General features: G+C 36.5%; 2 protein-coding genes across 2 annotated transcripts; both read left to right on the forward strand.

Annotated features, from left to right (window-relative positions):
• The first annotated feature begins 4,210 nt into the window (after positions 1-4,210).
• LOC137026540 (BOLA class I histocompatibility antigen, alpha chain BL3-7-like) lies at positions 4,211-8,816 on the forward strand. The gene is made up of 8 exons (XM_067393926.1): positions 4,211-4,324; positions 4,871-5,134; positions 6,751-7,026; positions 7,190-7,480; positions 7,697-7,822; positions 7,953-7,997; positions 8,106-8,131; positions 8,491-8,816. The coding sequence occupies exons 1-7, from the start codon at positions 4,279-4,281 to the stop codon at positions 8,126-8,128; spliced, it is 1,071 nt and encodes a 356-aa protein (XP_067250027.1). The 5' UTR covers positions 4,211-4,278; the 3' UTR covers positions 8,129-8,131; positions 8,491-8,816.
• A 1,514-nt stretch (positions 8,817-10,330) lies between these two features.
• On the forward strand, positions 10,331-18,302 carry LOC137027183 (major histocompatibility complex class I-related gene protein-like). The gene is made up of 7 exons (XM_067395095.1): positions 10,331-10,492; positions 15,486-15,743; positions 15,953-16,231; positions 16,427-16,717; positions 16,860-16,985; positions 17,087-17,131; positions 17,319-18,302. Exons 1-7 carry the CDS (start codon positions 10,444-10,446, stop codon positions 17,333-17,335), a joined length of 1,065 nt encoding a protein of 354 aa, XP_067251196.1. The 5' UTR covers positions 10,331-10,443; the 3' UTR covers positions 17,336-18,302.
• Positions 18,303-22,355: the final 4,053 nt, after the last annotated feature.

Raw genomic sequence — 22,355 nt, forward strand, 5'->3', positions numbered from 1 at the left:
TTGTGTTAAACAAAGTTACTGCTTTTTGTCAGTGTTGTTGTGCTACAAAGTGTCATGTGGTGGAGGAGGTACTGTATCACTGTTTTTCATTTTGTATCACAGAGTAAATAGTTTTACTTAGTCATGGCTCATCTGTTGGGGCAGGTGTGGCAGGGTCACCGTGATTTTGCCAAGTAAGACATGTTCCAGGATCAACATATTTTGTTGATCCTGGAACAACATTCCAGTCAGAAAATTTAGTCTTAACCCTATTCCTACCCCTAAACCTAATCCTACCCATAACTTATCCCTAAAATCAGAGGGGAAAAATAGGTGAAAAACATTGATGTAGAAGCACCTAACCCTGGTTGCAAGCCTAAACTTGACATAAATGGTAAACTTGTCCCTCAAATCTGATTGGTTGATTGGAATGTTGTTCCAGGATCAACAAAGATGTTGATCCAGGAACATGTCTTACTTGGCAAAATCACGGTGACCGGTGTGGCAGTGCCCCATTAAAACATTCATCCACTTGAAGACAGACGTTAGCTTAATCAATCCTAAATAACTCGTAAATGTGTTCAGCATTCTGCAACAAATATTTTTCAGAGTTTCTAGACTATTTTAAGTCATAAAGTGAAATGGATGTATTAAAATTTCATGTATGGCTTTAGTCTGCATCAGTTCAGCAACCAGTAAGTCTGATTATGAACTTGTTCGTTGATCTTTAACATGAGGCAGGAGGATGTGTGAAGTAGTGTACTAAATTAGTGAATGTGTAAATCCTTTTTGCTCATGTTAAAAGAGGCTGATCACTGTAGAACCAATGGGTGGAGCTTGACATTCCAACTACACCTTAACCCTACTCATAACCCTATCCCTAGTCTCAACCTCAGACGTCATGCCCACGGACTGTTGGCTGAATGTTTGATGCATATGGCACACAAAATGGGAAATGCTTCTGGAGTTTAGAAGTTGTCATCTGAGGGTTTCCTGGAGATGTGTCATGGTCTTTAATGGCCCACCTGGGAACAAAGCCATCATGACACCAACCCCCCTTATGGAAGAGGAAAGCTGTTGTGATTATATCTGTGACAAGGAACACTTACCAGGATCAACCAGCTGGATTTTCAAAAGTATGTGAAGTTTGCAGTGCCACTGTTGCAGTAAACTTGCACAACGTTCTTGAATGAACAATTTATTAAATGCACGGCAATCTGTTATTGTAGGGACATTGACTTTATATTTTCAAGCCCCTAAACATGACGCAGAAACAAAATTAACTGTGATTGGTTGCTTTACGTCGGGTAGATGTCCTCTTGAGTGGTCCTTGGCAATTGAAAGCTGCGATGGAGTCCTATGCGAGTCTACCCTATCCATCAATATAAATAGGTCAAGCTCCACCCATTGCATCCAGAGAGGGGGAGCTGGACGTCATTTGGCTCTGTGAGCATTACTTGCATGTGAACAGCTTGTAAACTGTTTGGTTGTGTTTGTTTTATATTTGTTATGTCTATATGGCTTTATTTTTCTCTCTTCTGAATTCCTAACATTCTATATCAACATTTGAACACAATAAATACTAGGCTACATTAAGGAAAATAATTTATGTGTGTGTAGGCTATTTATAGCCTGTCAATCAACTTTAGAGTGCTAATATTATCTATTCCTATTAGTTGCTTTTGCGTGTTTACATCATCTTCTTAAACACTGACAAATGTCCAGCTACTATGAAGTGTGTGTGTTTTAATTGACAAAACCACTAAACATTTGATTTGGATATGCTCTTCAGTCTTTCTAAGCAAGGCTTGAAAATTGCTTTCTACCACAAATATCTTTCATGTCACTTTTGTAAATTTTACTCTTTTTGCATGCTGTATTGTAGCCTACTTTTTTTTCAATGTGTTGCCTTTTCTACTTTTATAGCTTATCGATATAACAAAAACTGTATATGAACTCATCTGGCAAATCAGAAAAAGATGAAAGGTTTGACATAAACAAGGCCAAAACATTTTTTGTCACATACAGCAAACATCTCCTCACTATCCACTAGCTGCCTGTCCCCTGAACACACTGTAAAAAAAACGCGGTCTCTGTAGTCGCCACAAGCTCCGAAAACGGCAACAAAAACAAACTGATGCAGCATTTAACTGGCAAGACTTTGGAACATTAGTTAAAAAATTAATAGCTTATAGTTTATATTAGGGGGAACTGTAAACAGCACACAGGTGAGAACAATGAAATCTGCAGTAAAAGTAAGAGTTGTGGCAATTGCTATTTGCACTGAGCATTAAATATTGTGACAAAAATATCCTCAAGATCAGACCAATCCTGAATCACTGCCCTGCAGAGAGCTGTAGCCTACTTAGAAGATTCTGTAAAACTAGATGCCCCCAGCAGTGGTCGACAGGGGAAGTCCAGACAGCCATTATTAAAGACTTCTCAGAAACTGGGTAAAAACGGTTAGAAGAGTTTTGATAAAATACACACTACTGTGTACTGCAATATCTGGTACAGTACTGTTAATAGCCTACAATTAACATCATAAAAGTTAAAAATACATCTTTGTTTTAATTTCTCCCCACAATTTTAGATGTGGCTGAATGTGACCCAGGATCCTTCAGTCTGTCTGTAGATATCAGTGTGCTGGTGTTGATGTGTGTGGCTGTTCTCATCAGACCTGCACTCATCATCTGGAGGAACACATGCTGCTGGTAAATGTTAAGTATTAAGGAAATGAATGTGTCATCTTGAGAAAAGCAACCTGGTCCATGATATTAAATCTGATATCCAAGTTGATTTGTTAAGAAACAACAAAATATTCCAACAAAATTTTCACTTTAGTGAAAACTTAAGAAAACTAATCATCCTGTTTTAGAGATGCTCTATATTTCATGCTAACTTTGTGTAACTGCATCATTCTCATTTAGGTTCATATACCACAACATCATTCAGTACATCTCCAAATGAGTATTTTCTTTTGTTATTTTTTATTGAGAAATCTTTATGTTTACAAACAATTGTACACATTTAACATCATAAAATTGAACAAATTACTAAAAATGACAAATAAACTATTTATCTTTTTTTCAGCTTCAGTGAAAGATGCAACATGATAAATGAGCCTGAATGGTAGTGTGCAGTATTCAAAAGTATTATACAGTATGTCTCCCAAAATGTCTCATCGGGTTTACAGGCTTTCTTATTGGAGTCTCTGTAGATAATTTTAGAAAGGAGAACATTCATCTGACTGTATTATATAATAGCGAATAAAACCTCTAAATGGCACGCACAACCTGATTTCACCAAGTGCAACATGGTCAAGGATCAAGATCTTTGTTCTGAAAATTCTAAATATTACAGCACAATCCAGTATGTTATTGTAAGAGCTTTGGATGAAGTGTATAGTTACAATCCATTGTTATCAAACAAAACAGTACAAGAAAGTGCCATGACAATACCATGGCTAGTACCATGGTGAGCCTATTCACAGGTAAACACAATATGAATATATTATTATTATAAGTAATAATAAACTATTTAATAATCAAGGTACTACTATCATCACTGTACCACACTTTGTTATTTTGAGATTTTAGGGGAGGGAAATACTTGGTGTATTTGTGACTTAAGGTTGATGCTAATTATTATCATAAGAGTATATACTTTAATTTAAATATTTCAGTAGTTTTATTTTGGTGCCCGAAACCCTGAACTGGTATGAAGTTTATGTTTGGCACAGATATTTTACTGTAGATGAAGTTGACTGGAAAGTAAGCAGAAACAAGATTGTAAAATCATACTTGGTCAAGGGTTATCCAGGGTACTCGTGGTATTCTTGAATTGGGCACTCTTAGGAGTCACACTTAATTGTGTCTTGACTTTGCCAGAAAGTTATTTAGCCACCTAATGTGAGTTTGTGGCGGTGGAAACCTTTAAGACATAGCCATGCTTACCACCGTCTCATTGAAGCATTTAATGCTGAGGAGCCTACAAGCTTGAAAAGGATGCAGCTATTTAAGGAGCACAGAATAAATCATCTCTAATCCTGAAAAAAAAGTAATCTGTATAATTTATTGTTAGAAATGAAAGACATTCTTTTAGGCTATGATCAACTCCACTCCTGTCCCACACACCTTGTTTCTATCTCACTCAGAGTGTAAGTAAATAAAAGGTTTTACATTCTCTTCCGTGTTGAGAAAGTGACAGATACACTTTGAAAGGCTTCCAATGAAGATCAGATAAGAAACACAACTCGTGTACCATTTTCTGAATCACAGGGATTTATTATTTGAGAGAATGCTCATTGTGTGTATGTTGTCATTTTTGGCAGTCGTTAACGCAGGTAAGTTACTGCCATGATTTTTCTTTCAACATATTGTATGCACGGTCACAAATCTGTGATTTTTAATGCCTTTATAGCCTACTAAATCCAGCTGCAAAAGACCAGCTTAGCTTTTGCTTGTGGTTAGCATTTTTAGTGAATAGTGTTAGTGTATAGTTTTAAGAATCAAGTCTTTCTTTTAGAACATATTGGGATATTTTGCTAACAGTATGGTTCAGTTGTGTAAGCAAATGAGAGGGAAAAAAACTTCCAACTAAAAGATGTTACTAATACTATAACGTGATTTTTGTTAGGATATAGGGGTTGTTTTAGCATTGTGTATATAAATGCCTCATTCATTCATTCAACTTTAGAATCGGCTGAGGGGCGGGACTTAACTAACATAACTAGTTTGGGTGGAAAAATCACTTCCATTAACAAATAAAAACTATTTATGGTGTTTCGTTTTTAACATTTCTGTAGATGTTTGCAGGAATAATACAGTATATGTAAAATAATAGTATTGAGTGACACTAATATTGCATGCTTGTCCAGGTGTATCCACAGGTTCTCACTCACTGATGGCTTTGGCAACATATATAGTTGGACAGACACCATTTCCTGAGTTTACTGTTGTGCTGATGTTAGATGATCTGCAAATAGCATATTATGACTCAACCACATGGAAAGTTGTCTATCGCTCTCACAGCGATTCACAGTACTATGATGAAGAGCAAAGTGATGGTGGTGTTATATTTCAATATATATATAACAACCTGAAACGTCAAGCAGTTTATCTTAAGGATCAATTAAATGACACAGATCACTCAGGTTGGTTCATGCAACAGACTGATAATTCCACACAATACGTTATTAACAAATTACAGCATTTTTTTTTTTTTTTTTTTATGCATGTATGTACACTGATCAGGCATAACATTATGACCACCTTCCTAATATTGTGTCGGTCCCCCTTTTGCCGCCAAAACAGCCCTGATCCATTGAGGCATGGACTCCTCTAGACCCCTGAAGGTGTGCTGTGGTATCTGACATCAAGATGTTAGCCGCAGATCCTTAAAAGTCCTGTAAGTTGTGAGGTGGGGCCTCCATGGATCGGACTTTGTTCAGCACATCCCACAGATGCTCAATTGGATTGAGATCTGGGGAATTTGGAGGCCAAGTCAACAGCTCAAACTCGTTGTTGTGCTCCTCAAACCATTCCTGAACCATTTTTGCTTTTTAGCAGGTTGAATTATCCTGCTGAAAGAGACCACAGCCACCAGAGAATACTGTTTCCATGAAAGGGTGTACATGGTTTGCAACAATAGGTAGGTGGTACGTGTCAAAGTAACATCCACATGGATGGCAGGACCCAGGTTTCCCAGCAGAACATTGCCCAAAGCATCACACTGCCTCCGCCGGCTTGCCTTCTTCCCATAGTGCATCCTGGCGCCATGTGTTCCCCAGGTAAGCAACGCACACGTACCCGGCCATCCACGTGATGTAAAAGAAAACTTGATTCATCAGACCAGGCCACCTTCTTCCATTGATCCATGGTCCAGTTCTGATGCTCACATGTCCACTGTTGGTGCTTTCGGCGGTGGACAGGGGTCAGCATGGGCACCCTGACTGGTCTGCGGCTATGCAGCCCCATATGCAACAAACTGTGATGCACTGTGTATTCTGATACCTTTCTATCAGAACCAGCATTAACTTCTTGAGCAATTTGAGCTACAGTAGCTTGTCTTTTGGATTGGACCACAAGGGCCAGCCTTCGCTCTCCATGTGCATATATGAGCCTTGGCCGCCCATGACCCTGTCACTGGTTCACCACTGTTCCTTCCTTGGACCACTTTTGATAGATACTGACCACTGCAGACTGGGAACACTCCACGAGAGCTGCAGTTTTGGAGATGTTCTGACTCATTCGTCTAGCCATCACAATTTGTCCCTTTTCAAAATCGCTCAAATCCTTACGCTTGCCCATTTTCCTGCTTCTAACACATCAGCTTTGAGGACAAAATGTTCACTTGCTGCCTAATATGAGATGAAGAGATAATCAGTGTTATTCACTTCACCTGTCAGTGGTCATAAGCTCGGTCGAAATGCATCGGTGCTGCGCAAATCGATCAGTGTATGACATCAAAGTACCACGAGAGCGATTCAAAAGCATAAGGAGTCGTATGCTCTTAAAAACGTTCTTGGCGTATACGACTCCTTATGCTTTTGAATCGCTCTCGTGGCACTTTGATGTCATACACTGATCGGTCAGCACTGATGAATCTCAAACAAGCCTAAAGTTATGCCTGATTGTTGTAAAGCTTTAATGTTGAAGTGAGAAAGCTACATGTACAAGAGATAGAAAGAATGCTTAATTCTCCACATCTTATATGTAAGTCAGTGTATACCAGTTAGTCTTAATTCAGTTTCTTTCCATTTATCTACAGGTGTACATGTTCATCAGAGACTTGTTGGGTGTGAATTACTGAACAATGATAAACCAGGTCTACTGAAGTCATGGGATGCTTTTGATCAACTAAATACAGAGGAATTTGCCTTTAATGCAGAAAAAAATGAAATGCAAGCGAAAATGCCATGGATGCCATGGAGCCAACAAGAATGGCATAATAAAAAGTTTCTGCATGAATACATTTATCAACCTATTTGCATTAAAACACTACGGAGGTTCCTGAATGTGGAAAAGAACAAGGTGATGAGAAAAGGTAAGAAAATCAACCTGATTAACTTCAGATAGCATAACTATGACTCACACAGCAGTGCTGACAGAAAATGCATCTGCCTTCAAATGCTTTATGAATCATAAAATATTGATTGTAATCAATGAACCCAACAGTTTAACAACAGTAACACTTCCCTTTTCTCTAGTGAAACCCAGAGTCAGACTCATGAGGAAGACACTCACGGACTCTCAAGGGTTTCAGATCAGTTGTCTGGCCACTGGTTTTTACCCCCGTCACATTAACCTGACTCTGTTCAGAGATGATCAGCCTGTGGATGATGATCAGATCACAGGAGGAGAGATTCTTCCCAATGGAGATGGAACTTACCAGATGAGGAAGAGTTTGGTGATCAGCGCAGAAGAACAATGTGAAAGACACAAATACAACTGTACAATGAAGCACCTCAATCTGGACAACAAACTGGACATTACATTTGGTAAAGAAAAACTAACACACATCTTAAAACAAAACTGAACAACAAATTAGATTCAAGATACTTTATTACATTCTACAATAAAATTAAGTATATCAATCCTTAGAAAAAGCAACAATACTATTAAACGTTTTACTAACTTTATTTAACTTTCTTTCCCAGTTGTTTCTCTCACTGTTGTTGATAATATTTTAAATTATTGTTTTTAATTCATTTCAGATGTGGCTGAATCTGACTCAGGATCCTTCAGTCTGTCTGCAGTTATCAGTGTGCTGGTGTTAATGTGTGTGGCTGTTCTCTTCATAACTGCTCTCATCAAATGGAGGAAGAAGAGATGTTCTGCTGGTAAATGTTTTGTAAACTCAATTAGGAAAAGAAACCAAACATCATTTCTTTTAGAGACTCTTTTAAAGTTCATCCCAATGCAGTTTCATGTTTCTAGTGTTCTTTGTTTAACTGTGCCATTGTTATTCAGGACGAGGCTCTGAGACGTCAAAGAGTGATTACTCCCTTACTCCATGTAAGTACACTATGTTTAATGAAGTAATATGAATTCACCAATATGTTCATTTTAAGGTTAGTAGCCTATTGGAGATGACAACCAAAATATTTTCTTTCTTTATTTCAGCTTCCACACAAGATGAAACATGAAAAGTGAGTCTAAATGGGCCTATATTCAATTCAAACTTAAAATGAAAAAGCCTTTGCTCAGAGATACCATCAGGTTTTGTTATGATAATGACCATCAAATTATTTGATTAAAATGACAAAGGAAAGTAATATAGTTACATTACAATAACAGAGTACAGTATATGCAACATAAAAATTAAGCCTGTTTGGCTGTTTTTCATTGTCGTTGTTTTACTGGTCCAAGGTGATCTGTGTTTTATTATTCTGCTGTTTTGTACTGTACATGAAGAACAACTTTTACCTTTAGCATTTTGCTGTAACATTAGGTGGGTAACAAATATACAATTGTTTCTGAAAGGCTATGTGCATGTTCTCTGTTGCAGTGGTTCTCAAGGCCCCGTTGTCCAAGACAATATTAAAGATCCTTTCTCTGTTTTGACGAAATGACAAAGCTGCTTATTTTCAAGTTTGAACTTTTTATTAAATGGTGTTTAGTGATCGTACAGCCCATTTTGGTAGTTTGCTGAGGTCCTGGTTTCGCAAAATCAACAAAGGTGGCAGCACTATACTTTAGGTGTAGCAGCAAACATACTGTAAACTTATACAAACAGAATTTCTTGTGATAGTGTAGAAAGATTCAGAAAGGAGACACTTATCACTCAGACTTTATAAAATTAGACATTCATATAATTATCTGCTTGATAAATACTTTTGTAAACAGATATAGTCAGTTCTTTTTTGTATGGTGAATGTCATTCTCTTGAACTGTTTTAACTTTTTAAAGCATTGTAGATTTACATGGTTGAATAAAATGTTGCATTAGAATAATCTACTATGTGTCTGTTATGTTATGAAAGCTTTTCTTTTCAGTGTCATGGTAGATTGTGTCTTAAACACCTGACACACCTGGTGCTATTGACACAGCTTAGGACTCAAAATTCCCAAAGTTTTCACTTTCCTGTTGAGACAAAGCACATCTAGCATGTAAAAGTTAATTATTAAAAAAGTGACTAACAAAGACCTTTGTCTGGTAAATGAGAAGTACATGAAAATAATCATACAACAGATGAATGGCATTTACAGGTCAAGGAGAGCTGACTGTAAGAGCAGAACAAACATGTGGATACACTCAAGCTGTCATCACTTTGTCATTAATCCAAGCACTTAAACTAAAAAGTGTACTTAGTGTAGTAGTGTAGTGTACTGTTACTTTAAGACATTTTCACACAGGTGTTCATGAAAGATACTGGAAAAGCAGCAACATGTACAATATATGTGCAGACAACACATTATGTATATGTCTGTATGTATTCATTCATTCAGTCAAAATTCCTTTCAATGTATGCTATAGAACTTACTATTAATCACTTGAGTTTGACAATTCTTACTAAATTAAACCTAGTAAAATGCTCAGGATTTTCTTCTGAATGTGAGATAGCAGACCATCTAAACATCTAAAATGTTCTAATGATTTTAATATAGGTAAATCACTAATAAAAGCTTATATGGCCAACAAAGTATTTTACAATGGCATCAGTTTATCAAAGTAAATACAGAAAATAAGTAATATTTGAAACCGATTGGGACACAGAATTAAACAACACACTGTTAAAACAAAAACTAATAAATGTCAGTGTAGTGAGAGTGTAGAACATGTTAATGAAATTAAGAAAAAAACAAAGGAAAATAAAACTATTACCATGGACAATAGACAGACTAAAGTAATAAGGGTGATTTTTAAATATTTACAAGACACACAATTCATAGGATATAAACCCGTTGAAGGAGGCACACACACAGCATACATTTTCGACATCTCTCTTATTTCTCACACCAATTGCAGGTCTTGGAGTCTCAACTAACAGATAAGTGAAATTCAGTGTAAAACTATGAAGCCATAGTGAGAGTGTAGAACATGTTAATGAAATTAAGAAAAAAACAAAGGAAAATAAAACTATTACCATGGACAATAGACAGACTAAAGTAATAAGGGTGATTTTTAAATATTTACAAGACACACAATTCATAGGATATAAACCCGTTGAAGGAGGCACACACACAGCATACATTTTCGACATCTCTCTTATTTCTCACACCAATTGCAGGTCTTGGAGTCTCAACTAACAGATAAGTGAAATTCAGTGTAAAACTATGAAGCCATATTACACGCGCCGATGGTAGATGGCAGTATGCAACTGTTTTGTAACACTCAGAAACGAAGAAGAAGAGCAACAACAAACTGTTGAAAAGTGTTACAATAAGAGGACACGTTTGAATGGAAAATACAAATACACCTGCATTCTTTTCTGAACCACTGGGATTTATTATTTGAGAGGATGCTCATATTTATGTGTATGTTGTCATTTTTGACAGTCGTTAACGCAGGTAAGTTAGTAGCCTACTGCTGTCCTATTTATAGTTTATAAACTTTCAACCATGGTCATCATACATCTCATTTTGAATATAGGAAACTAAATCTGGCGGCAAATACCAGCTTTTGGCTATGTTTTTGGTGAAAAACAATTTTGAGAATTGAGCGTTTTGGGATGTTTCGCGTTTAGAATGGGTTGAATAGCGTCTAACCAATTAATAAAAAAAATGTGTTTCTGAAACACGCGAACCAACTGTGTCTAACTTCTTAATGTCTCTGTGTTGGAGGAGTAACGTTAAGCATTAGACAGAACCGCTGAACAAAGCCCGTAACAAAGTCCCTTTCAAGGAAAGTCTGTTCACTCCACGGTCATATTTGCAACGCCTCCGGGCAGCTATTTAGGTTATCCTAAATAGCTGCCGAACTCAACTGTGCTATTTTAAGACACCATGAAATATGAACTAAAATGTGCTTTATACTATCTCTGTATTTAAAAAAAGTATTTAGTTACTTGTAGTACACTGGGTTCAAGTAATATAAGTGGTAACTAAATACATTTTTCTAAATAGTATATTAAAATTTCATGGTGTCTAAAATTTTCACTTAGATGTTCTTAAAATTATCTTAATATACTAAAATTTCTTCTTTAGTACTAATTAAGTACAAAATTAATGTGCAAAAATAGAGCACTTTGTACTTTTTTCACCTGGGTATTTGAATGGGGGAATTCTGAAATCTCAAAACCTGCTCAGCAAACTTATCATTAAATAACATATTTCAAATCCACAACAAAATCTGAATTGATCTGCCCTGTAAACATTGTTTCTTGCGCAATTAGCCTTAAAAGGCTTATTTTTCAGGCTAGACGAGCCAAATGTGCACGTGCCCTAGTGCAAGTCTCAGGTTTCTATGGGAATCGGAGCTTATAATGGCAGCTGCAGTGAAGCAATGACTTTATCAATCAGCGATTGGCTCTTTTACCTATGAGGCGGGACATATTCTGCTATATTGCACATTGCAGTTTCTCCCATTCACAACAGTAATAAATGGTGCATTCCAAAATGGGATATATCGCCCTCTGAAGGGCACTTCAGAGTGAAAACAATCACCGACACCATATTGAAGGGTCTTTCCAAACCAAAGTGCTCAAAACTGGCAACTTCAAAGGGCCCTTCTGAATGAAGGATTTTGAAGGGTACAACTGATGGACACTCTGGACCCCCATGATCCTTTGCACAGGGAAGTTGTTTGGCGTCACAGAATGTGTCAGTTCGATTTTACCTATAAATATATGTACGTGTGAAAAAGTGTTTGCCCCCCGATTTTTTTTTTTTTTTTTGTCACACTTTAATGTTTTAGATCATCAAACAAATTTAAATATCAATCAAAGATAACACAAGTAAACACAACATGCAGTTTTTAAATGAAGGTTTTTATTATGAAGGGAAAACAAAATCCAAGCCCACATGGCCCTTTGTGAAAAAGTTAAAACATAACTGTGGTTTATCACACCTGAGTTCATTTTCTCTAGCCACACCCAGGCCTGATTACTGCCACACCTGTTTGCAATTAAGAAATCAGTTAAATAAGACCTGCCTGACAAAGTGAAGTAGACCAAAAGATCCTCAAAAGCTACACATCATGTTGAGATCCAAAGAAATTCAGGAACAAATGAGAAAGAAAGTATTTGAGATATATCAGTCTGGAAAAGGTCATAAAGCCATTTCTAAAGCTTTGGGACTCCAGTGAGAGCCATTATCCACAAATTACGAAACCATGGAACATTTACATTTACGTTTATTCATTTGGCAGATGCTTTTATCCAAAGTGACTTACAAGTGAGGAATACAACAAGCGAGTCATCATGACGAGGCAAATAGACACAAGAAGTGCTCACAATACAAGTTTAAGGCAGTGCTCGGAGTATCATAAGCTACAATAGAGCGGGATTAGAGGAAGTAATAGGATAGGTATAAGAATTTTTTTTTTTTTTTTTTAAGATAAGGTTACGTTTTTTAAGATGAGGTTAAGTGCAAAATGAAAACCGCTGCTGAACAGTGGTGAACCTTCCCAGGAGTGGCCAGCCAACCAAAATTACCCCAAGAGCGCAGCAACGACTCATCCAAGAGGTCACAAAAGACCCCACAACAACATCCAAAGAACTGCAGGCCTCACTTGCCTCAGTTAACACTAGAACTACCAAGGCAGTCATTTTGACCGTTTTAAAGATTTGCAATGTAATAACTTTGTTGAAATAAAACCCATATAACTACAGTTCCATGACTTTTCTTAAATTAATGTAAATTTTATTTTAACATTGTTATTTTATTAAAATTATAAAACACAAAAGAGTTCTGAGTATTTCTACCTTGAATGGCCATAGCGGTCAATTTGACCGCACATATTACAGGCGTATCTCCTCAACGCTTTTTTCCGCCGTTAAAGATGTGCTTAGCTGTTGCCTAGCTGTTGCCTAGAAACCTTTCTCTGGCAGTTTTGTATGCTTTTGCTAAGCTAAAACTTAGCTTTACCGTCAAAATGGCAACAAGAAAGAAAATGACTGTCACTGAGGTTTTATCCTTGCTTGAGAACATTGATGATGCAGAGTCTGATGGAGGAGCAGAGAGCGATGTCTCTTGGTCTCTTGACAGTTCGTCTGACACTGATTCTGAGAGTGATTCAGAGATAATTCCAAAAAATAATAATATTTATTCATTCTAGATTTCATTAGAGGCTGCATAAAATTGTTCCCGATTCGTGTGGTCCAAACATTTCCGATAATGCTAAAGCATTGTAAACTCCAAAAGTCAAAATGTATTGAATAAAGACAGATGTAATCATTTCCAAAATTCACAATATGTTTTTATCTAACGAAATATTCTGCTTCATTTTATATTTGTTGACATTTTGACTTTCAAGAACAACATTTTAACTGCGGTGAAAAACTTTGATCTCCAGCTTGCCGGATGCAAATTGCGGAAAGCAAATTGCGGCATGCACTTTTGTGGGAGGTCTAGTAGCTCTTACACAATAATATCACGAACATATTATATTATGTATGCTTAAATTACCCCACATTTTTCATAAAACATGACCATAGAAGCTTTGAAGTAAATATAACATGACAAAAATTACATTCACTGCTGTCTGGTATGAACAGTCAAAATGACCGCTATTGGCAGTTCTAGTAGTTATAGAATTCCGGTAGTGCTAGTGTTAAGGTCAGTGTTCATGACTCCACCATAAGAAAGAGACTTGGCAAAAATGGCCTGCATGGCAGGGTTCCAAAATGAAAACCGCTGCTGAGCAAAAAGGCTTGTCTCAGTTTTGCCAGAAAACATCTTGATGATCCCCAAGACTTTTGGGAAAATACTCTGTGGACTGACGAGACAAAAGTTGAACTTTTCGGAAGGTGTGTGTTCCATTACGTCTGGCGTAAAATTAACACAGCATTTCAGAAAAAGAGCATCATACCAACAGTAAAATATGGTGGTGGTAGTGTGATGGTCTGGGGCTGTTTTGCTGCTTCAGGACCTGGAAGACTTGCTCTGATAAATGGAACCATAAATATTGCTGTCTACCAAAATAATCCTGAAGGACAATGTCCGGCCATCTGGTTGTGACCTCAAGCTGAAGCGAACTTGGGTTCTGCAGCAGTACAATGATCCAAAACACACCAGCAAGTCCACCTCTGAATGGCTGAAGAAAAGCAAAATTAAGACTTTGGAGTGGCCTAGTCAAAGTCCTGACCTCAATCTCATTGAGATGCCTTAAAAAGTCGGTTCATGCTCAAACCCTCCAATGTGGCTGAATTACAACAATTCTACAAAGATGAGTGGAATTGTTTCTGCTTAGGGTGGCTCAACCAGTTATTAGGTTTAGGGGGCAAGCACTTTTTCACACAGGGCCATGTGGGTTTGGATTTTGTTTCATAATAAACCCTTCATAACAAAAACCTTAATTTAAAAACTGCATATTGTGTTTACTTGTGTTATCTTTGATTAATATTTAAATTTGTTTGATGATCTGAAACATTGAAGTGTGACAAACAAGCAAAAAAAAAAAAATCAGGAAGGGGGCAAACAGTTTTTCACATCACTGTATATTATTTTTCTATACTAATATTTATACGAGTTAGATTTGATACGTTATATGGTCAAAACGACATTGTACTTCCACAGAAATACTTTACAGCTAACGTTATCAGTCCATTCAGATGTTTTTAAATACATGGACACAATTTACAATATGGTGTGATAAACCAATAATAAATAAATAAACTAACGTTAAACAAAAGGCGCAAGTTGCACAATCTACTCATCGTTCAGAATGTGTTTTTTGGGGGGGGTCGACCAGTGTACAAAGTGTGCGATGAAGGGGCCTCATTGATTGTCTAATTAAGATGATACAGAAGTGCATTAAAAAAAAAAACGCTTTGACGGGATTTAGGGCATAGGGATGATCCCTTCTGAATGGAACGCAGGGTAAATGAAGACGGAGAACGTGAGCTGTGCGTCTGCGCTCAGGCACTGGGTTGTATCGTTGTCAGAATAAAAGTCCCAACGCTGTCAATAAAAATCCTGCTTTCAACACTTAACAAATATATATTGCGCATATACATTCATTGTAATGACTCCTCTCAAAGTTTCATTTCCCTCTACTACATGGAGTTTTTTTTTGTTCAAAGACTATTTGCATTAGATGCTAATGCAATTTACAATGAGTGTAAATAGCAAAAAAGGATGTCAATAGGGTGTAAATATAAGATCCAGGAAGGCTTGGTTTTTTAATGTTCAAAATGAGATTGCAGTCAATGTATTTAGCCTCTCCGATCAATGCAAGTGTACCACATTCAATTCCACACACTTCTTTAGCTTGACTGCTCTTTCTGACCCTGGTGTCTCTTTTGGTTGATGTGTGCGGAAATATAAAGTTGTACTGTAATTACAGTATTGATGTAATTTGACATCATACTAATATTATATGCTTGTCCTTGTGTATCCACAGGTTCTCACTCACTGATGGCTTTGGCAACATATATAGCTGGACAGACACCATTTCCTGAGTTCAGTGTTGTGCTGATGTTAGATGATCTGCAAATACTGTATTATGACTCAACCACATGGAAAGCTGTCTATCGCTCTCGCAGTGATTCAAAATACTATGATGAAGAGCAAAGTGATGCTGGTGTTGTATTTCGTGATATGTATTACGACATGAAAGATCGAGCTTTTTATCTGAAGGATCACCAAAATCACACAGATGGTGAGTGTGATACACAGCACATTTAATACCATATGTAGCTTTTTTGTGTTTTCTGCTATTTCATTAAAAGATTTTGATGTAGAAGTGAGAAATATATATTTATATCATAAAAAGACCAGTATATTCATTTTAATTTCATCACATTTTATAATTCTTCATTGACATAGTACAATAAAAATCTTAACTAATTTTCTTTCCTTCATCTGAAGGTGTACATGTTCATCAGAGACTTGTTGGATGTGAATTGTTGAACAATGGTAAACCAGGTCTACTTCATTACTGGGATGCTTTCGGTGGGCAAAATATGGAGGAGTTTATTTTTGACATAGAAAAACATGCCATCCAGATCAAAATGCCATGGGTGATAACATGGGACCAACTAAAACGACTTCATGAAAACTTTATGTATGAAAATGTGTATCATCCTATTTGCATTAAAACTTTGCGACGGTACCTGAATATGGAAAAGAACAATGTGATGAGAAAAGGTGAGAGAATTGACCTGATTAACAGTATAATATATTCAGTAAAATAAAGTTTAAAAACATCTTAACTGACAAATCTGACCCAGATAGCAGTGCTGACAGAAAATATGTGCCTCTGAATGCTATGAATGAATGATTACGATAAATGAATGACTGATTCAGTTTAACAACACTAAGACATCTCGTCCTTCTCTGCAGTGAAACCCAGAGTCAGACTCATGAAGAAGACACTCCCAGACTCTCAAGGGCTTCAGATCAGCTGTCTGGCCACTGGTTTTTACCCCCGTCACATTAACCTGACTCTGTTCAGAGATGATCAGCCTGTGGATGATGATCAGATCACAGGAGGAGAGATTCTTCCCAATGGAGACGGAACTTACCAGATGAGGAAGAGTTTGGAGATCAGCGCAGAAGAACTATTTGAAGGACATAATTACAACTGCACAGCAAACTACCTCAACCTGGACAACAAACTGGACATTACGTACGGTAAAGAAATACTAACAATAGAACAATAATAAAAAACCCTTTGGATATGGAAGTAGACATCAGGTTTAATAACAAGAACAACAACGGAAACTACCCCTGTCTGTTTTACTGACTTTTTTACTCCATTTCACCCCAAATTCAGATGTGGCTGAATGTGACCCAGGATCCTTCAGTCTGTCTGTAGTTATCAGTGTGCTGGTGTTAATGTTTGTCGCTGCTCTCATCATAACTGCACTCATTATATGGAGGAAGAAGAGATGTGCTGCTGGTAAATGTTACATATAGAAAGGCACTACATATAGTAGTTGAGTGATGCTCTGAACTCTGTTATGGTACAAGTGTGTAACTGCTTCATTCATTCTCATTTAGGTTCAGTTACCAGACCATCAAAGAGTCATTATGTCCATACTCCAAGTGAGTAAATGTAAACTTTATTTTTTTTTTTTACTGCTATAGTAATTGATGAAATAAAATATCTATTGTAGATTGTTTACTTTTCAACACTTATTTCAACAACAAACAATATTATATCATTTACATCTCATTTACTTTAAATGTACTGAGAAACTATTGAACTCTTTTTTTTCTTTTTCTGCTTCAGTGCAAGATGCTACTTGAAAAATTAGCCCAGATGGATCCAAATTCTGAAGAAATATACACACAATATTTGGTCTCATGTGGATTTAAGACTCTCTTATTGGAGTCTCTGATGAGACCTTTGATGGTCTGGCAGCTGAGACCAAGGACCTGCGCCTTGACACGACCACAACGCAGCCCTGAAGTATCATCAGAGATCGAGTCGACTAGATCATCCATTGTGAAGACATCATCAACACGACAGCCAGTGCCACAGTTCCTCAACAAACTGTCCATACCGGCGTGATGAATACGATCCTCAACTGGATGGAACTGAAGTAAATACTTTGAATGTTGCGATCGTATCAGACTTATGATAGCAACCTGATTCGTAACAAAGCACTGTTCGCCAGAGGAGGACTGGCCCCCCGACTAAGCCTCGTTTCTCCCAAGTTTTTTTTTTTTTTCCTCCATTTTAATACCTATTTGCCACTTGTTTGCCACCTGATGTCACCTGTTGGAGTTTGGGTTCCTTGCCGCTGTCGCCTTTGGCTTGCTTAGTTGGGGACACTTAACATTTGACTTGACATTTGATATTCAACAGTATTCTTGACATTTACTCAACAGTGCTTTGATCTGCATTGACAGTATTCTTTAAGAGCTGCTGTGCAGCAAAAATTATGTACCAGTTATCAATGTAAAGCTGCTTTGACAAAATCTACATTGTAAAAAGCGCTATATAAATAAAGGTGACTTGACTGTGGAAAGTTGCAGAAAGAAGAACACTCATCAAACTGATTTCTTATGTGGAGAATTCACTTCTGTGTGCCACACTGCTCAGAAATAAGAGTGACTGCACAAAAGGACTGAAAACCACTTAAGACTTAAGCCACCATGATAGGTTTTCTGACAAAATGTTGCTCTAGAAATCCCTTTCTAAATGTGCAATCATTACAAACAGAAAAACAATTAGCATAAACTGTTATGTTCAAGAGTTTGTTACATGCAACACTATGGCTTAATGCAGATATTAAAATCGTCTCATTCAGCTATACTATCTGAGTCTATTAAAAAACTTACAGCACAATAGAAACTTCTAAAAAATATTGTTGTTTTCTGTTATAAACTTATTTTTAGCATATCAAGTGAAAACTTGACACCTGGAAATAAAGGTAGCTATTCATTTTTATTTTTTTTGATACTTTTCCTTGTATAGAAGACAACCCAGGTGAAAAAAAGTACATTTCTATAATGTACTTAAAGTGCTCTATTTTTGCACACTGATGTTGTACCTAATATAAACTGTAAATATCTCTGTATTAAAACATTTATTTAGTTACCACTTATGGTACTACATGTGGTAGTATTTTTATTTTTTTTTTTTTAATACAGAGATACTATGTTAAAAGCACATTTTAGTATATATTTCATGGTGTCTCAAAATAGCACAGTTGAGTACACTTAGATGTTCTTAAGATTATCTTATGAAGTGCTAAAGAAACATTTTTAGTATATTAAGTACAAAATTAGTGCGTGAAAATAGAGCACTTTAAGTACATTATCGAAGTGTACTTTTTTTCCACCTTTTTTTGCCAGTATGTGTGGCAAACCATGGGCATTAGCCAGTGTTGGGGAAAGTTTCTTTTAAAAGTAATGCATTGCAAAGTTGCGTTACTCCCTAAAAAAAGTAACTAATTGCATTACTTAGTTACTTTTTATGAAAATTAATGCATTACAGTTAAGGTCAGCAGCAAAGACACCACTTAATAAAGTGAGATACATAAAGGGTGTTTGTGTAATTTAACATGTTTAATTATTGCAGGTCATATTCTGAATTTGTATTTTACTGTTTTTGATTAATTTTGAGGAATACGGACTGTTTTTGTGCAAGTGAGATGAGTAAATGCCTGCTCACATTAGTAAAGTATAATAACCATCTTGTTCATACACAACGTGGTACTTACTCTCCGATTTCTCTCAATATGAGGACAGGAGAGCTGTCAGTCAATACATGGGAAAACAAAGTAACTTGCGTTACTTATTTGAAAAAGTAACTTGAATATTTTGTTGTAGAGTAATGCATTATTTTGTTAGTTACTTGAAAAAAGTAATCTGATTACGTATAACTCAAGTTTCTTGTAATGCGTTACCCCCAACACTGTTACTAGCACTATTTTTGTTTTTTCTATATTATTGAGACAAAGAATCCTTATCACAGAAAAGCTGCCCAATAAAACACCTCAATCAAATGATATCATCAAAATGGATATTATATTTGGTTAAAAATCAAGTGAAATGCCCCTTTTGATATATGAACATAGATGTCATGCCTGAAAGTTTGAACTATGAGATAATGTATTTCATCTAGGTAATGTCTACTATCAAATTACTCCTTGTTTAATGACTCACATGTTGGTGGACATCAAAATATCATAGAATGCATTGTATGTTTGTTATATTTATCAGAGTATAAATTGACACAAACCTACAAACCCAGGCAAATGAACTCACTTTCAAACAAATGAAATTCCCCGCCAGATAATTGCACCTTTCTCATTGGTCAAGCCAATATTTGAAGGTGTCGACTGTCTGGAGAGTTCAAAAGCCCCCACAAAAATCACACTCAGTTTTTGTTTTTAGGGGTTTATAGACTTCTAGTTCTTCGTTTTTTTCCTGTTGATACAACGAGGGCCACATGCACAACTGCAGCGACCACAAAAGAGTCAAATTAACAGCGAAAAGTTTGTCTTAATTTTATTCATCAACACCGAAGATATTGATTACAGCTTCCACGCCAGCGGACCAAACCATCAAGGATTTTCTCCTGAGCCTGCAGATCCGGACAGCTAAGGCATTTGCAAGTATCGTTTGAACACTAAATGGCAATTTAGTATTAAAATTGTGAACCCCTTTTAACAAAGGTGCTTCACAGTATTGAAACATCCAGCAATTGTTAATTTACTCTTTCCATTGTTTCATTCCCCTTTTATAACATGGTTCAAATTGATTTTCCACTATCTCACTGCGTGAATGGTATGTTTGTGTTTGTTAGTTTAGTTATGTGTTTGTGATTTAGTTAAATAAAACTTGTGTGCACACTCTTGTGAGTTGATTCTGGTCTGCTTATAAAACCAATGTCCCTGATAACGATTCGATCACAGCTACGTGTTAAGAAAGCGATATTCTGTGGACACGGAAAATATCCTTTCTATAAGAGTTGATAGACAATTAATACGTCCAAATCAGGAGCTAATCCCAAGTTTGTAGCTGGAAGCTGTTGGTGTATGTATTGGTAAGGTGCTCGCCAACTGGATGGAATGCATCCAATGTCAACCCTGTGAGCTGACAAAGGTGGTTGTTTCTGAGCAGAGTTATGTACATTATGTATGTTACCTGAATCTGACAACCTGTTTAGCACCCAGCGTGACTTATCTACCGGAAAATCATAGCCGAGCAATTTTTCAGGGAAAGGGTGTTCGTCAGTCAGCTTCCCGTCCATGAAATGGTACGAACACACATAAGGGCACTTGGGTGGGCACTTCAAGTTTAGCACCTTCAGCTATTGCCTCCTTATCTTAAGGTGGTGGGTGTAAATTGTAAATACTCCGACCGCTTCACATTGTGTTCATAACATCGTTCATGCAACTGTTCTCTCTTCTTAATGGCAGCCTCTAACTGAGCATATAATACTTGACATATTTCCTTTCTGTTATCATCTACCGTTACAGCTAAAGGATTAAGGCTAGCAACTAGATTAGGTCCCTCTCAGCCGGAAGTAAGATGACAAAATGAACGCAATGGTGTCACCCTTGTTGTCATGGAATACAAGGTGAATAGGTCAGTGTGAATCAGCTGAGTGTCAGCTGATGCGGCTTGACTAACGTGACCTGCTACGCTTGATTTGATTAACTGAATGTGCTCCTCCCCTGTTAATTAAGTTAATTATCTGAACATGCTCCTCCTGAACTTTGTTAATGTTGCAAAAGCCACCAGTGAGTAAGAATTTCTTAAAGTGTGCTGTGATTGCCTACTGAACTAATTACTTAGTAGAAAGCAAAAAGACAAATTAATTGGATATTATCGTTTTTCTGTGAATTCATATATCCAATATCATTGACCCATCTTTTATTTAAAGCTACAGGTTATCCATGCATTTACATTTATTCATTTATCAGATGCTTTTTTCTAAGCAACTTACAAACATGGAAAAATACAACATAAGCAATTCATGCAATGGAGGCAGTAACATGAGAAGTGCTCCAATACAAAATTTCATAATTGGTCAGGTAAATAGGAGAGATGAAAGTAAAAGAGATGCTGATTAAAGTTTCAAAGCCCTTTTGCAGTGAAAAGCAGGATGCAAATGGTGATAGTGAAATAGGTTTCCCATTAAGACACATAATGATTGCCAAATTTTAACAGGAAATATTATGATTTTAATATTATAAAAAATATATTGACAGTTGTTGGTCATAGCAAGAGAATAAAAATAAGGAAACCACAAAAAAGAGAATACCTCAAATTAAATTTAATTATTAAAATGTGCTGTGATTGCCTTCCAGATCATTTAGAGCCCAGAGTAAGACACTGTCATTAGCAAGAATGAAAAGGCAGACCAAAAGGGTAATAATATCATCATTATTAAAGGAATAATCAATACAGTAGAAATAGTTGGAGGTAAAGGCAGAGGAAAATGTTAATAACTAGCCACTAGCAGTCCACTGGTCATCACTTGAAAACATATTAAATCAATATGATTTTAAGGAAAATTTCATCTCTATATTGGCATTAGTTAGTTATGCTTAATAAATATGGTGGCTAAAATGTTTACACACCCTGTTATAATGACAGGTTTTTGAGATATACAAAATGAATACAAGAAAAATAATGTCATATCTTTTTTCACCTTACAGTGTTATTGAAACCAACAAAATATATGTAACAAGTATAAGCTTTTAATGAAGAAAAAAAATTCACTATGAGCGGAAGACATGTACAACGCAGTCATTGATACAGTATATCAAAAAGCCTTTCCGTATTGTATAATCTTACATTGTCTGGG

The sequence above is a fragment of the Chanodichthys erythropterus genome, chromosome 9 (genome assembly GCF_024489055.1).
Source record: "Chanodichthys erythropterus isolate Z2021 chromosome 9, ASM2448905v1, whole genome shotgun sequence".
Classification (NCBI taxonomy): Eukaryota; Metazoa; Chordata; class Actinopteri; order Cypriniformes; family Xenocyprididae; genus Chanodichthys; species Chanodichthys erythropterus.